Source organism: Oreochromis niloticus, linkage group LG3, assembly GCF_001858045.2.
Source record: "Oreochromis niloticus isolate F11D_XX linkage group LG3, O_niloticus_UMD_NMBU, whole genome shotgun sequence".
In the NCBI taxonomy this organism is placed as follows: Eukaryota; Metazoa; Chordata; class Actinopteri; order Cichliformes; family Cichlidae; genus Oreochromis; species Oreochromis niloticus.
In genome coordinates this window covers 56,524,095-56,541,217 of record NC_031967.2, presented here as the reverse complement: position 1 = coordinate 56,541,217, position 17,123 = coordinate 56,524,095, and the positions used below count along the sequence as shown (strand labels likewise).

The 17,123-nt window shown below is 41.3% G+C and overlaps 1 protein-coding gene across 17 annotated transcripts in view; it reads right to left on the bottom strand.

Annotated features, from left to right (window-relative positions):
* LOC109201101 (NACHT, LRR and PYD domains-containing protein 12) overlaps positions 1 to 17,123 on the bottom strand; it is a 79,531-nt gene that overhangs the window by 2,610 nt on the left and 59,798 nt on the right. For 14 of the 17 annotated variants that reach the window (XM_025903302.1, XM_025903304.1, XM_025903305.1 and 11 more), the window contains 3 exons: positions 15,990 to 16,163; positions 3,032 to 3,208; positions 752 to 925 (listed from right to left, as the gene is read on the bottom strand). In XM_025903302.1, coding sequence (XP_025759087.1) covers positions 752 to 925; positions 3,032 to 3,208; positions 15,990 to 16,163 — 525 coding nt within the window. The remainder of the gene's footprint in view (positions 1 to 751; positions 926 to 3,031; positions 3,209 to 15,989; positions 16,164 to 17,123) is intronic. The other 3 variants (XM_025903339.1, XM_025903347.1, XM_025903343.1) reach the window with 3 other exon arrangements.

The following is a 17,123-nucleotide window of genomic DNA, read 5'->3' as shown; positions in this document are numbered from 1 at the left end:
GTTTGGTAGATAGCTATGACATGCTAATCCCATCCAGCAGCTGTATTCTACCTGTAAGCTGATCCCTGCTGAGCCAAAGCACTTTTTCAGATACAAATTACAACCTTTAATAGAAACCTTTTGGTCAGCATCTTATTAGCCTGCTGTTAGCTTCATTCCACAGAAACCTGAGAGAAACTAACAGAGTTGATAAAGAATAAAGAGAAATGTGCTGATTTAAAGCCTTTGAAGTGCTTCAGATGATCTCTGTCCACTTCTGTCCACTCATTCATTCATGTAAGCTTCTGATGCAGCTTTGATCTTCACAGTCTGCTTCATGAAACTCATTCTAACCCTGAATGTCAGAGTCTTCCTCCTTCTCTTTCCCATCATTCATGCTGGCAGTGGAGGAGATTTGGATGTTGGACTGTGTTTTGGATGATGTATGTATGTTTGTGTTGGACTGCTGTCTGTAAAGCAAACGCACATTTTGCTTTGGATTTCAGTGTCAGACAGACTTTAAGGTGGAATGAAGAGTTGGAGAGTTTCACAGTGAATTATCCAGTGGAGGATTTTTCTTCTTCTTTGAAGGTTTGAAATGTGAACATTGTTCTGCTGCAGTCAATGGACTAAACCAGAGAAGAAGAAAACAGACTTTACCATGAAGATCCTCAGTGTGGATCAGTATAATATCAGCCTGATGTCTGCAGTTTAGTGTCAGCACAACTTTCACATCATATTCATCTCAGCACAACTAAAACATGTGACTGACCTCAGAGTTTCAAGTCCACATCCTGGACTCTCCAGGAAACCACACAGATGCTTCACTCCTGAATCCTGCGGGTTGTTTCCATCCATGTCCAGCACGCTCAGATGGAAGGGGTTGGACTTCAGTGCTGCTGCCAGATAATCACAGCTGATCTCTGACAAACCACAGCACTTCAATCTGTATAAAGAATGAAAGATGTAAGTTTATTAGACAAAGTGTGAGCTTGAAATCATTCAGTGTTTCATCATCTGTTCAGAGCTGAAGAAGGTTCAGAATGTAGAAGTTTAGAAAACGGAAACTCCAAACAGCTGAAGCCAACAGGAAGCAGCTTCAAACAAACACAACAAGAGAAAAAACTCTGAATGTTTCACATTAAAGTCGTACATTTATCATAAAAACAGGACAAAGACTTGAAAAAGTCGTGTTTTTCCTTCCAGGAACCACATGGCTTCACTTTTAAAGGTGAAGTGTGAAAGAAACGGACATATTTGAAGTCCAACACCTTTTTCCAGTCACATGATTAAAGCAGACAAACTACAAGCTCATTTTCATTCCAACAAGTCATCTTCTGACCTGGACTAACAACACTGGTCTCTATGTGCAGCTGGCTGTGAGACCAGTGCTCAGGGAGCGTCTACAAAGTGCAACACTGAAAGAACATCACACACTCATTTGCTTCCATCACACAAACATCTACTGTCATTATTGTCACCAAACTCTGTGGATCCTTTATTGCAAATTCAAATGGGATCAAATGGTCAGACAAAAGAGGGTTATGAGGAAATATGATGAAATGTTGTGTATTAGCAGCAAGTTATTGAATCATTTTCCTCACAAACCAAACAAAATGATTGACAAACATGTTTTTACAAACTCAATGTTGGACTTGGATCAGCAGGATAAGCTGATGTTTAAAGGCATTTGAGTCTCGCTGTATGAGAGTCCAGTTATTCCTCAATATTTATGGATGATGTTCTTTCAGTGTTGCACTTTGTAGACGCTCCCTGAGCCTCACAGCCAGCTGCACATGGACCAGCTGACATTACCCAGCATTAGAGGCGGCTGTAAAAAATTCATGTTCCCATTTAAATGGTTTGAATTTGAATCAAACGATGTTGATTCATTCAATCCTGAATCGATGTTTAATATAAATATATTTTGCCAGAATCTCAGCTTAAAGCTCACAAACTATTTCAACAAGCAGCAAACAGCTAAAACAGTAAATGAGAGCAGCTAAACACACAAAGATGGAAACCCAGAGCGTGGATCGTTCGCTCGACGGCACGGACACGGACACGCCGTCGGGGCTGAAAGTGGACAGCTCACAGATCCTGAAGCTGCAGGTTTCATCTGTCTCCAACCAAAACTGAGTGAACCAGCAGCAGAAGAAGATCAAACTCTGCTTCACGTTTGATAAATATGCTGATGAATTCTCTCTGACTTTGGCTGTTCCTGCCTGCACAGCTCTCTCTCTCTCTCAGTGTCCTCCAAGAACAGCTTCAAACATCTGTTTCTGCATCATTCACTGTTTCTTAGCCACCAGTCTGCTGTTGTGTTCAGTGCTGTCGGCCTCTGACAGCAAAGCCTCATTTCTGCTGTTCCATGGAAACTTTTTAAAATGCTGACAGATTACAAACTCTCAGCTGTGTCTGTAATCAAACCTCTGTAACTTTGCTTCACTTCAGCAGCATCAGCTCATGTTCACATGTTGATTCATGGTTTGCTTCAGTTTTTGATCGACTGCAGAAGATTTTGAAGTTTATCTGCTATAAAAAGCCAGAAGAGGAAAATCTGCTTCATGTGTTTCTGTTTGATCCTCAGTGACTTTGACACAAAGGCCTCTGCTGTGATGATCACACCTCTGATCAAGTCTCACAGTGTCACAACTGATAAATGATCAGAGTTAGAAGATTTCTGACTGTCTGCTGTGTGCCGTGACCTTTGACCTGCTAAAGACAGTCAGCTGTGGATTATTCATTGTTGTGTCTGATACTTAGAACTGTGAGGAAGAAGCTACACAGTTAATCAGGGTCCCCTCTCTCTGAATCAGGAAAGGTGGGCAGGCCGCGTGTGGGCCACGGGCCATACGTTGAGTCTCACTGTTTGAAATGTGAACATTGTTCTGCTGCAGTCAATGGACTAAACCAGAGAAGAAGAAAACAGACTTTACCATGAAGATCCTCAGTGTGGATCAGTATAATATCAGCCTGATGTCTGCAGTTTAGTGTCAGCACAACTTTCACATCATATTCATCTCAGCACAACTAAAACATGCTGACTGACCTCAGAGTTTCAAGTTTACATCCTGGACTCTCCAGGAAACCACACAGATGCTTCACTCCTGAATCCTGCAGCTTGTTGTTGATGCTCAGCTCCAGCTGTCTCAGATGGAAGGGGTTGGACTTCAGTGCTGCTCCCAGATAATCACAGCTGATCTCTGACAAATCACAGTCCTTCAATCTGTATAAAGAATGAAAGATGTAAGTTTATTAGACAAAGTGTTTGAAATCATTCAGTGTTTCATCATCTGTTCAGAGCTGAAGAAGGTTCAGAATGTAGAAGTTTAGAAAATGGAAACTCCAAACAGCTGAAGCCAACAGGAAGCAGCTTCAAACAAACACAACAAGAGAAAAAACTCTGAATGTTTCACATTAAAGTCGTACATTTCTAACAAGAGTATTTTAAAGACAGCGTCACTGATGATCATCTTCTGCTCAGTAAAACTTTGGTTTTCCACATGTGAGTGTTAATGATGCACAAAGACTGAGTGCAAAGAGGGAGCGAGGAGGATGACAGAGAGATGGTACAGGAGCATCAAGAACCCGGCGAGGAAATGAGCAGAAGGACTTTGGAGCCTGTTGGATTGAAGCTTTCACAGAGACGTGTTTGACTGGACACCACCAGGACAGACTGTTATTGTTTTTTTATTTACATGCAGATGAAGATAATGATAAACTTTTTTGTTACTAGTCATCCTGAATTGTAGTAATAAAACAACTGTCAGTGTGATTATAAGGCCAAGAAAACAATGTTGCTGTCTGAACCATTCTGGGGTAACACATCACTTTGTGTTGAATTTATAGCAATTATAACAATTTCAATTTACTTTTAACAACTTTTACATAACTGAAAACAAAATATTTGAAGACTTTTTCAAGCCTGTGTTTAAAAAATAACTCTTTCCAATGGCAGTCGCCTCTGGATCCTATCAAACTGTTACATCACCTATAAGATCATATGAGGGTTTTTTCATTGAACATAAAATTATATCTGACAACAATTACAGCAGGATCAGTAAACAGCCCCCCAACCCATCCAAACCAATGCAGCCACGGCCCAGCCAGTAACCAAACAGGGAGCATCGATTCACTGACAACTGTTCCAGTGTTACCCATGAAAAAAAATGATCATCATCTTTTACCCAGCATAATAAAGCCCTTATATTTGATGCCCAGTAACACAACAAAGATTTGCCTCCTGCGCTCCACGGTCTGTGTAATAAACTCTGTTTCAGCCTGGGTGGCTTTTTGTTCCAAATAAAGGAAGAAATGTGACTGTTCACATTGTTAAACAAGACTTTGTTAAAAACATTGGAAGACATTGAAAAAAATACTAAAATTTAGGAAATATTCTCATCTTGATGATATTTATTCTACCACCCTGTAGAGATGGCACGATACCACTTTTTTATGTCCGATACCGATATCATAAATTTGGATATCTGCCGATTCCGATATGAATCCGATATAGTGTGTTTTAATCAATAAAACTGTTTTTTAATATCTTGCTGCATTTTGTATAAGTTCATACTCCAGTTTAAATAAACAACAACACTAAAGCTATTCTGTTATACCTGTATGTAAAAAAATACACTGCACCCAAAATATTTCATAGTTCAGCAACACTGATCAATCTAATAAACTTAAACCTGCTCCATCCTCCCTATTCTGGTATTTTAAAGAGTACAGGCAGCACGGTGGCACGGTGGTTAGCACTGTTGCCGCACAGCAAGAAGGTCCTGAGTTCAGTTCCACCATCAGGCCGGGGTCTTTCTGTGTGGAGTTTGCATGTTCTCCCCGTGTTTGCGTGGGTTCCCTCCGGGTACTCCGGCTTCCTCCCACCGTCCAAAGACATGCAGCTTGTGGGGATAGGTTAATTGGATAATCCAAATTGCCACTAGGTGTAAATGTGCGAGTGAATGTGAGCGTGAATGGTTGTCCGTCCCTGTGTGTTAGCCCTGCGACAGACTGGCGACCTGTCCAGGGCGTACCCCGCCTCTCGCCCTATGACAGCTGGGATAGGCTCCAGCGCCCCCCGCGACCCTGAAAAGGATAAGCGGAAGCGAATGGATGGATGGATGGACTTAGCAGAAATATTAAGCAACCTAACTAATAGGGTTGCAAACTCCCAGCAAAAGAAAATAGGGAACCACCCCCCACCCTCTGCCTCATGATGCTTAATCGATGTAATCAACTTAAATTTGATGCAGGGTGAAAAAAAATGCACAGAAATAAATTATTTTTCTACAATAATTAAATAGATTCAACATCTTTCTTCAACAGAATTGCAGAATTCACAAATGGTACTTTCCCAAAGGAAAAAGTACTATAGCTTACTAGGGTATATTAGACTTAACAGTTACTATATACAGTAATGGACTTCTATACATTTTACATCAGATTAAAACTTTGGGTGTAAGATTCAGATAATTATTTATTAAAAGCTCGACATTTTAAATGAGAATAAGAAAGAAAAGTATGTCTTTGTGCCCCCTTTTCCCTGTTCATGCCCTATCGGCCCCCCTGGCTAAACTTTGCTAGATCCGCCCCTGCACAGTTACCAGCCGTCAGCTACGTAGAAAAGGATCCTGGTGTAGAAAGTAAGTAGTAGAAAGTCCAGATCAATGCCAGTAAAACCAAGGAGCTGGTGGTAGACTTCCGCAGGCACAAACATCCTCCACTGCAACCACTGAACATCCAAGGTATGGACATTGAGGCTGTGGACAGCTACAGGTACCTTGGTGTTCATCTGAACAACAAACTGGACTGGACTCATAACTCAGACGCCCTCTACAGGAAAGGGCAGAGCAGGCTGTACCTGCTGCGGAGACTCAGGTCGTTTGGAGTGGAGGGCCCACTCCTGAAGACCTTCTATGACTCTGTGGTGGCCTCAGCCATCTTTTACGGTGTGGTCTGCTGGGGCGGCAACATCTCTGCCAGGGACAGGAAGAGACTGAACAGGCTGATCCGAAGGGCCAGCTCTGTTCTAGGATGCCCTCTGGACCCAATGGAGGTGGTGAGTGACAGGAGAATGGTGGCTAAGCTGTCATCTCTGTTGGACAACACCAACAATTGTCAGGTCTCAGCTGAGTCTGAGACCTGACATTTTTTCGTGTGATTCTGAGACCCGACATTTTTTCGTGTGATTCTGAGACCTGACAATTTTTCGTGTGATTCTGAGACCTGACAATTTTTCGTGTGATTCTGAGACCTGACAATTTTTCGTGTGAGTCTTGAGACCTGACAACTTTTTTCCTGAGACCTGACAATTTTTCGTGTGAGTCTGAGACCTGACATTTTTTCGTGTGAGTCTGAGACCTGACATTTTTTCGTGTGATTCTGAGACCTGACATTTTTTCGTGTGATTCTGAGACCTGACAATTTTTCGTGTGAGACTGATACCTGACAACTTTTTTCCTGAGACCTGACAATTTTTCGTGTGATTCTGAGACCTGACATTTTTTCGTGTGATTCTGAGACCTGACATTTTTTCGTGTGATTCTGAGACCTGACAATTTTTCGTGTGAGACTGATACCTGACAACTTTTTTCCTGAGACCTGACGATGTCCTAAAATGTACACCGTACCTGTGGGGTATTTTTACTTTAAGCTTATACTTTTTCAGTTTCACATCATTATTATATGAAAATTTGGATAGTGTGTGTGTGTGTGTGTATGTGTGTGTGTGTGTGTGTGTATATATATATATATATATATATATATATATATATATATATATATATATATATATATATAATATATGTATATATATATGTATGGGTATATACATATTGTCCAAATTAATAAATTAATATATATCTTGACTGTTTACGTAAGGTTTACATTTGTTAATAAGGGGGGTTTAGTTGTTTTGTTAAAGAGCTGCAAAGCTGAGACGGGTAAAGAAGAGGAAAGGAGATGGAGAAAGGGACGTACAATACTTGGGGATTAGGTTTGATGTTTAAGGAAATATTTTTGCTTTTATATAATTTTGTTTAAGTTCAACGCCATGTATGTACTTATTTTTTATCGTGTAACTTTTGCTCAGAAGACTTTAATTACTTGCGGTTGCTTGCTCGTCGAGACCGATACGATAACATTACTGCTGGACACCGAACTATGGCCACTGTAACCAAAGGGGGAACTACTGGTGGACAGGTTGTGAGGATAATTTCGTTAAATACTGGAGGGTTAAATGCCACAATAAAACGCACGAAAGTTATGACGCATATTAAAGATTTAAACGCTGACCTAATGTTTCTTCAAGAAACACATTTATGCAATTCTGATCATAAGAAATTAAATAGATCATGGATTGATCAAATTTTTCATTCTAATTTTAATATAAAAACAAGGGGCACAACTATACTAATTTGGAAAAACACTAATTTCACCACGGATAAAGTAATTAGAGACTCAAACGGTCGATATGTCATTATCACAGGCAAGCTATATGGAAGACAGGTTATCCTAATTTCAGTTTACGCTCCTAATTGGGACGACCATGAATTTGTGTCTTCACTGTTTGCTACTATCTCAAATTTAGATTCTCACCTTTTAATAATGGGAGGAGATATGAACTGCGTTACTGATCCAACATTAGATAAATCCAGTCCGCGTTCATCTGCACCTATGAAAATGTCCCAGGCTTTTGTCACATTCATGAACCATTATGGCTTCATCGACCCTTGGCGTTTTGCTCATCCTACTGCAAAACAATATTCTTTTTTTTCTCATGTGCATCGTACATTTTCGCGAATAGATTATTTTCTGATAGATAAAACGTTTATTCCTGAGATTGTTTCTACTCAGTATCTACCGATAACGGTATCAGACCATGCCACAGTAGTATTAGATCTTCAGTTTACAATGAAGCCAAAGAGATTTAGATATTGGAAGCTAAATCCTCTCTTGCTGGCGGAGACCAACTTTTGTAAATATATTTCTGAGTCGATTACTTTTTTTTTGCCAAACTAATAAAAATAATGAAACCTCCCCATCTATCCTATGGGACACTTTAAAAGCCTATATTAGAGGTAAAATGATCTCTTTTACGTCTTATTCTAATAAACTACGTAGATCCCAGCAGAAAGATTTGGAGAAGGCCATAAAAGAGATAGACAATTCTATCTCTCTTACAAATACACCTGATCTTTATAAAGAAAGAAGAAGACTTCAAACGGAACTAGATATTCTTCTTACTTCAGAAGCTGAACAACTCGTGGGTTAGTATATGAACATGGTGATAAAGCTGGCCGTCTCCTGGCACAGCAACTGAAGACTGAAACAGCGTCAAATCAAATTATACAGATAACCGATGATTTAGGCTTAATAACCTCAGACCCAGATAAAATTAATGATACTTTCAGATCTTTCTTTACTCAACTTTATACCTCAGAATCTTTCATAGATGAAAGCCAATTAAATCGTTTTTTGGAAAAATTGGATCTACCTAAAGTTTCATCTGAAAATAACTTAAAACTAACGCTCCTATTACAATTTCTGAAATTAAAGAATCAATACAATCAATGAATAGCGGTAAATCACCAGGTCCAGATGGCTACCCGGTCGAGTTTTATAAAGTTTTTTCAGACCAGCTAGCTCCATTTCTACTGGAAATGTTTAATTATTCGTTCGAAGAAGGAACTCTGCCACCTACCTACACTCATGCAATCCACTATTTTTTTTAATTTTTAAAAATGGCAGAGACCCACTGAGCTGCACATCCTATCGGCCAATATCACTCCTCCCGGTAGACGTTAAAAGTCTTGCAAAAATCCTAGCCCGGCGACTAGAATCGATTATGCCCTCAATTATCTCAGAGGACCAGACGGGATTTATAAAAGGAAGATGTTCATACTCTAACATAAGAAGACTTCTTGGTGTCATCCTCTCTCCATCATCCTCTAACGTTCCAGAAGCCATAATATCTCTTGATGCCGAGAAAGCCTGAGATAGAGTGGAATGGGCCTATCTTTTCTTTTCTTTAAGACAATTTGGTTTTAATAATAATTTTGTTTCATGGGTCAAATTACTTTACTCCTCTCCTTGCGCCTCTGTCTGTACAAATAATCAATGCTCAACTTCATTTCCACTTTTTCGGGGGACAAGACAGGGGTGCCCACTCTCCCCGTTATTATTTGCATTAGTGATTGAACCACTCTCAGTAGCTTTAAAAATGGTGAAAGGATTAGGAGGGATTGATAGATGGGGTATAAAACATCAGGTGTCGCTCTATGTAGATGATTTGCTTCTTTATGTGAATGATCCTCTACTAAATATCCCACACATTTTATCAGTATTAAATTCTTTCAGCTATTTATCGGGATATAAGCTTAACATCTCCAAAAGCGAATACTTTCCAGTTAATCAAATGGCTGCAGATATACCTACATAAACTATACCCTTTAAAATGGCTAATTTGGGGTTTAAATATCTCGGAATTGCAATTTCACGATCTCTGACATTAATGCGGGAACAGAATATTACTTTACTCACAATGAAAGTTAAGTCTGATCTTCAAAGATGGAACTACCTACCGCTGTCTTTAGCTGGTAGGATTCAAATTATTAAAATGAATGTATTACCTAGATATCTATATGTATTTCAAAGTTTGCCCATTTATCTGCCTAAATCATTTTTCAGAACTATAAATGACGCTATTTCGTCATTTATTTGGGCCGGTAAACGTCCAAGGCCTAGTCGCTCGCTTCTTTATAGGGATAGATCAGCTGGAGGATTAGGACTGCCTAATTTAATTGGGTATTATTGGGCATCTAACATGTATAATATATTATTGTGGTGTACGTCTCACTATACTAACTGGTGCCAGAGTGAAGCGGCCTCCTGTTCCTCGTCATTACGTGCTTTAATAATGGATTGGATTTATATAGCGCTTTTCAAGGCACCCAAAGCGCTTTACAATGCCATTATTCATTCACTCTCACATTCACACACACTGGTGGAGGCAGCTACAGTTGTAGCCACAGCTGCCCTGGGGCAGACTGACAGAAGCGAGGCTGCCATATCGCGCCATCGGCCCCTCTGGCCATGGCGCGATAGCATGTGATACCTTACAATCATCCCTGGTCTTCCAACCCAGTTGTCACTGAAACATTAAAAATTTGGTCGCAAATAAGACGCCACTTTGGTTGGCTTACCCTCCCTCTTGCATCCCCGATCTGCAACAATCACTTATTTGTGCCAGCAAAGATGGACTTAAGATTCTCTGTTTTAGAACATAAAGGACTTGGTACTCTAGGGGATCTATACGTAAATGATGTCTTTGCAAGTTTTAACGAACTAGTTACTCGCATTAATTTTAATAAATCCGATTTGTTTCGGTACTTCCAGTTGCGAAACTTTGCAAAGAAATGTTCAACTTTATTCCCACAAATCCCAACTTCCAGTGGAATAGATTTGGTTCTCAGAGCCAAAACTTTGGTAAAGGGACATATTTCTTACCTTTATAAACTAGCTTCTCCACCTAGTGAATCTCTTTTATACAGGACCAAGATGAAATGGGAGTCAGAACTCCATAAGAGTTTTTCTGAGTTGTTCTGGGAGGGAGCGGTAAGGGCCATTAATTCGTCTTGTAGTTGTGCCAGACTTTCATTAATACAATTTAAAGTTTTCCACAGATTACACTACAGTAAAGAAAAACTGTCAAAATTATACCCAGATAAATTTGATGATAAATGTAACAGATGCTCACAGATACCTTGCAATCTTACCCACATGTTCTGGGCGTGTCCTAGGTTGTCTGAATTTTGGCATCAATTCTTCAAAATAATTTCGGATATATTGGGTATAAAATTGACTCCGACTCCACATATCGCTATATTTGGCAAACCACCAAATAACCTTCATACTACAGCTATTCAAAATAACCTTATTGCCTTTGCTTCTCTCATCGCTAGAAAAAGAATTTTATTGTTGTGGAAATCATCTCAGCCACCATTAATTAAAGTCTGGCTACAGGATATCTTAGGACTCTTAAAATTGGAGAAGATAAAATTCTCCATCAGAGGCTCATCGGATAGATTTTTTACTCACTGGAAACCATTACTTAAATACTTAGAAAAATTACCAGCACGAGATATCTCTCTGTAGTCCACCATATGACATCGTACAAATTTTTCTGCTATTCCCGGCAGTGGCTGTTCTACCTTATAAGAATACTCTATTTAAAGATATTCCAGCATTATTAATTTGTTTTGACAGAGGAGCAAGTAATCATTAATATTAATATTAATATTGTTATTATTGTTGGTTAAGATTTATATTAATATTGATTAATGTTAAGACCTGTTTTTTGAGGCTAGCAGAAGTTAATGTTAATATTAAACTATAAGGATACGTACTACTATCTATGTTGACTTTTTTTTGTATGGGTCAACTCATTTTCTCTGTAACATATTCATTTTTACACTATTGGGAGGGAGTGGGGGGTATTCAGGTACTCAGCCCATTTATGTATTTTTTTTTGTATGCTATAAAAAATTAAAAGGGAAAGATTATTACTTCTGTATGTGCTTATGTGTTTTATGACAGTTTGGTATTGAAAATAAAATATTCTTTTCCATTGAGAAAAAAAAAGAAAGAAAAAAAGAAGACACTTGTGACGGGAACGTGTGAGAAGTTTTGTGCAGACAAGTGTGGATTTAGAGTCTGGACGAGCTCTCCACAGTCTTTGTGGAGATCCACGTTCTGCATACTGCCTGTGAGAAGCTGCAGACATTTCTCCTCCAAATCCACTGAGCAGCTGCTCGTGGTGGTATTAGCTTCATGTGTCAAAGGAGTTTGCAAAAGAAAAGCGTCTGGACTTCTTTGAGTTGCTTGAAGACGTTTCACCTCTCATCCGAGAAGCTTCTTCAGTTCTAAGGTCAAATCTGGGACTCTCGGCCATTTGACCTTAGAACTGAAGAAGCTTCTCGGATGAGAGGTGAAACGTCTTCAAGCAACTCAAAGAAGTCCAGACGCTTTTCTTTTGCAAACTCCTTTGACTACGATGACCTGGATGACTGAGAACCTTCACAGATATATTAGCTTCATGTGTGCGTGTTAGCATGAAGCCTCGGTCACACTCTGCTGTGGACACGGTCACGGACAGCTGGACGCCTGATGGACGAGCCGTCCGTCCTGTTAAACTTCTTTGAGGTGAGCTTGAAGCTGCTGCTTGGGGCGCATGAACAGCTGCTTATTGTACTGCAAATGTTCTGCAGACGAGTCCACGCGCTCACAGCAAAGCTCAGTGTGGACGACGTTGTGCGAGCTCCAATGCTGATTGGTTGGAAAGTGGGCGGGAACAGGGAAGAGAGCGACAGCAGCGTTCAGCACAAACATGGAGGATCAAAGAAGAAGAACATGAGAAGCTCAGTGGACACTGTTCAGTGTTTTAACTCTCGCTTTCACTTCAGCTTCACCAACAACAGCACAAGCAGAGCAGCCCACTGCCTGCATGGCTGGGACAGCGCCCCCTGGTGACTGTAAACCACTACAGCATGTATACGGCTGCCTGTAGGCTGGATGTAGCACCACCGTAGAGACGTGCTGCAGCTCTGTTTAGTTACCCAGCTGACAGCAGAGGCTGTAGTTTACTGTTACCAACATGGAAAACTGAAGCTTCATCAGCTGGAGAACAAAGGAGACTGAGAGGCCAGTCTGATGTGGGAGGAAACATCAAGAGCCTGTTTGAAAGGAGACACGTGTGGATGCTGTGCCAGTCTGTGGTCTGTCAGCTGAGTCACACTGCAAGAAGCTGCAGAATCTCAGAGGAGGAGATTTGGAAGTGTTTGTGGGACAAACTGGACTCAAAGAAAGAAGATGTTTGTGAAGTCTTTGGTGGAGGTGAGCAGTGGGAAGCAGAACACATGCAGATGAATCAGGAGGTCAGCATCAGCGTCTCCTTGTGGTGGACGGTAAAAGAATCAGAGCCAACGCTCCCGTCCACCCTCGGCATGAAGCAGTGCTGTTTCTGAAACAGGAGGACAAGTCCAGAGAAGACAGAGGAAGTAAAGATGAGGGTGGGACAGGACAGCAGGACTTCCTTCAGACCTGCAGCTCCATCACACTGCTGTAGGTCCTCTTCATCACACATGTACCTGCAGCCTGTCTTCAAGTCCAGGAGTGACCTCCACACAGTGTAGAAGCCTCCTTCGTCAGCAGCTCGTGTGCTGACGAAGACCAGAGGGCGGGCCCACATTACACCGGTTTTACAATCGCTGCATTGGCTCCCCGTGTGTTTCAGGATCGATTTTAAAGTTCTTTTATTGGTTTTTAAATGTCTTAATGGTCTTGGGCCTTCTTATCTTTCAGATCTGCTTTTACCATACGAACCCTCGCGGACCCTGAGGTCCTCTGGTACTGGCCTTTTGATTGTCCCTAAAGTCAGGACACATACTCACGGAGAGGCAGCTTTTCAGTGGTATGGTCCTCGACTGTGGAACAGCCTGCCGGAGGAGCTCAGGGCCGCAGAGAACGTTCATGTTTTTAAAAACAGGCTCAAGACCCACCTTTTTAATTTAGCTGTTACCTAACGTTTATTTATTTAATGCTTATTTATTCTATCCTGCTATTCTATTTATATTATTCATTTAGTTTTACCTAATACCTATTGATTGTATTCTTATTCATTTTTTATCTTCTTACTTTGTTTATACTTATATTTATATTATATCCCACTCTTATTTATTTTATCTTTTTATCCTGTTTATATTCTTATTAGGTCATATCTCCAGTGTTTCCTCGGAGGGGGCTCTCTGCACCGGGGCTGTGATCGACCGTGACTGCTGGGGCCCTGTGGGTCCTCTGAGCCTGGCTGGGGGGCTTCTTCTGTGTGTATCATGACCGCTTCTATTAATGACAGTGCGGGGAATGAGTGGGAGGGTGGGGTGGGCTGCTTTTAACCATGTAAAGCACTTTGTGCTACAGTTTGTATGAAAAGTGCTTTATAAATAAAGATTGATTGATTGATTGATTGATGGAGTCCAGCCTCTGTCAGGGAAGTCTGCACTAAAGCCTGAAAGACTTCAATCTGTCTCTGCTCCACCCGAGAAAGACCAGCACCGTACTTGTTGTGCATTCAAGGAGGGAACACCGCAGGAACAAAGACACAGCACGGCCGATGAAGGACGAGGACAAAGGAAAGGTGAGTGAGAAGACCCTGGTGGTGTGGACGGACCTGCAGGGGCTCCAAGACTGAGGAACAGAGACGTCCATGTACCAGCTGAGGATGCTGCAGTGACCCAGGGAGCTCGGTCCAATCTGAGGCCGTGTGAACTACGTGGACCACAGTTTCTTCACAGACTTCAGCCACGTGAACATCTGGAGATCCAACAGTGCACGAGCTGTGAGCCATCAGCTGTTTCTCTCATCAGCTGCTGTAATGAGAGCTGCTGGAATCATCTGGAGCAGCAGGAAATCACTGATGTTGTTTCTAACCAAAGACATGGGACTGAGCTCCGCTGAGCTCCTTCTACTTTCATCCAGATATAAACTGCTACAGTCTGCTGATTATTGCTTTGCCTCCATCACACGAGCTCTTTATCCTGTTATTCACTCTCATTGGTTCTTTGTCTGCTTGTTTTTACAACAGTAGTCATTCTGATTGGTCAAAGAAGACAATCAGCTGTGACTAAATGGAGCTCCTACAGCAGTGATGGGAATAACTACTGAAGCTAATCCAGTATCAAAGCTCAGGAATCAGCAGCTCCCACCTCGTTTTCTTTCAACAACTATTTTTAGCTGCTGTGTTTTTGTGTTTCTGCAGACCTCAGACATCCTGCTGCTCTGAACAACTTTTTCATTCTTTTTTATCATTATTTTGCTTTTCTTTTATTATTATGTTATATGTATTAATATGTTAAACACTTATTCTTTGTATTTTTTGCTTTGCTCCTGTCAAACTGCTTTAATAAAATCTGCTGCAGTCTAAACTGTGGACGTTCCCTTTTTAACCCTTTGTGAAACAATAAAGGTTTAAATCTGAGTATTCATCTATGTTAGTGTTTAATGGGTCTAATAGGTTGCTTTGGCCTTTCCCAGTAATATCTCCTCTTGGAGTCTGTGGTCCAGGCTTCTAAAACCATCCCAGGTTAACAAGAACTTGTCAACAGTTATGGACTAGTATTATAATATATATATATATATATATATATATATATATATATATATATATATATATATTGCTGTCCCTTGTTCTCCCTGCTTGTAGATACATGTGTATGTAGGTGTGTGTGTGTGGCCCTGGCAGGTGATTGGCCACACCTGAAGACCGTGACACACCTGCAGCTGAGCTACTTGAGAGTGTGGTGGAGCTCTCTCCGACGCTGGATCATTGCGTGAGACTTCCCGTCAGTTCTCCAGCTGGTCTGTTTGTGAGTGTGAGCTTACCAGTGTAATTGAGAGTGCTAACGACTGCCTCTGTTTTCCCAGGAGGATTGCTGGACGAGAGGGCAGCAGGCACAGAGTACACGGGCACGAGGGAGCGGACACACGGAGCACAAACACTGGGAGAAGACACGGAGTGGAAGTCGGGGACACACGGGAATGTACTGTTGTGTATCAGTTTCGTCACTGTAAATAAACGCACTGTTTGCACACAGAGCTCCGCGCCTGGGTCCTCCTTCCCTACATCCCCACAGTTTGCCCCGCCAAACCGTGACAGAACTACAATCTAGAGGAGAGCTGCCATAACAGGTGTGACTGATGAGATCTGACCTGCAAGGTTACTCAGGTTTGTTTGTATCAGGACAAGCAGGGAAGACACCTGGACGTCAAGGTAGTTAGAGCTGGGCGAGTGTCTTCACCCACATCGGCTTCACAACTCTGCATCATCTACTGAGTAAGACTCAGAGGATCAGAGATTAGAAGGTCTACAAAGACCTGAACCAGACTTCCTGTATAAAGGTTTTAGTTCCACAGACCAACAGTGTCAGCACAACTAAAACATGGAGACTCACCTCAGAGTTTCAATTTGATGTTGTGGATTCTCCAGAAGAACACACAGCTGCTTCACTCCTGAATCCTGCAGCTTGTGGTTACTCAGGTCCACCTCTCTGGGATACGAAGGGTTGAGCTTCAGCACTGCTTCCAGATAATCACAGCTGATCTCTGACAAATCACAGCTCTCCAATCTGTATGAAGAATGAAAGATGTAAGTTTATTAGACAAAGTGCTTGAAATCATTCAGTGTTTCATCATCTGCTCAGAGCTGAAGAAGGTTCAGAATGTAGAAGTTTAGAAAATGGAAACTCCAAACAGCTGAAGCCAACAGGAAGCAGCTTCAAACAAACACAACAGAGAAAAAACTCTGAATGTTTCACATTAAAGTCGTACATTTCTAACAAGAGTATTTTAAAGACAGCGTCACTGATGATCATCTTCTGCTCAGTCAAACTTTGGTTTTCCACATGTGAGTGTTGATGATGCACAAAGACTGAGTGCAAAGAGGGAGCGAGGAGGACGACAGAGAGATGGTACAAGAGCATCAAGAACCCGGTGAGGAAATGAGCAGAAGGACTTTGGAGCCTGTTGGATTGAAGCTTTCACAGAGACGTGTTTGACTGGACACCACCAGGACAGACTGTTAATCCCAGGATCTGGATGAGCTTTCTGTCTTTATGGTCACAAATGATGCTGTAACTCTGTGACTGTCCTGGAACAGCAGTATGGTTACGTCCTTTGGACCTGAGTTTCCACAGCTCTTATAACAGCAGTGTACATTCACCTGCAGGCACACGCTGCCTCTGCTTCAGCTCTGTTTATGATGCACAAACTGCAGGAACCAAACTCAGACTGGCTCATTTCAATCATGTCTGCTTACAAAGACACTTTGAAACTCTTATCAGTATGTTTCCTGTCCTACTAGGATCAAACTCTGGACCTTTGTTGTGGATCAGTGAAGGATGCTTAGAAATCCCTCCTGCTGCCTGAGCTTGAACATCATCAGCACTTTAACACTGAGCAGAGGGACGTGGAAAAGGCCTTCTGTCTTTATCTGACTGAACTGTTTCATTATGTGGGCTGAAGAGAATACAGTTGTAGACTATATTTATATGAAACATGTATATTTAATGCATTTAATGTATTTGAAC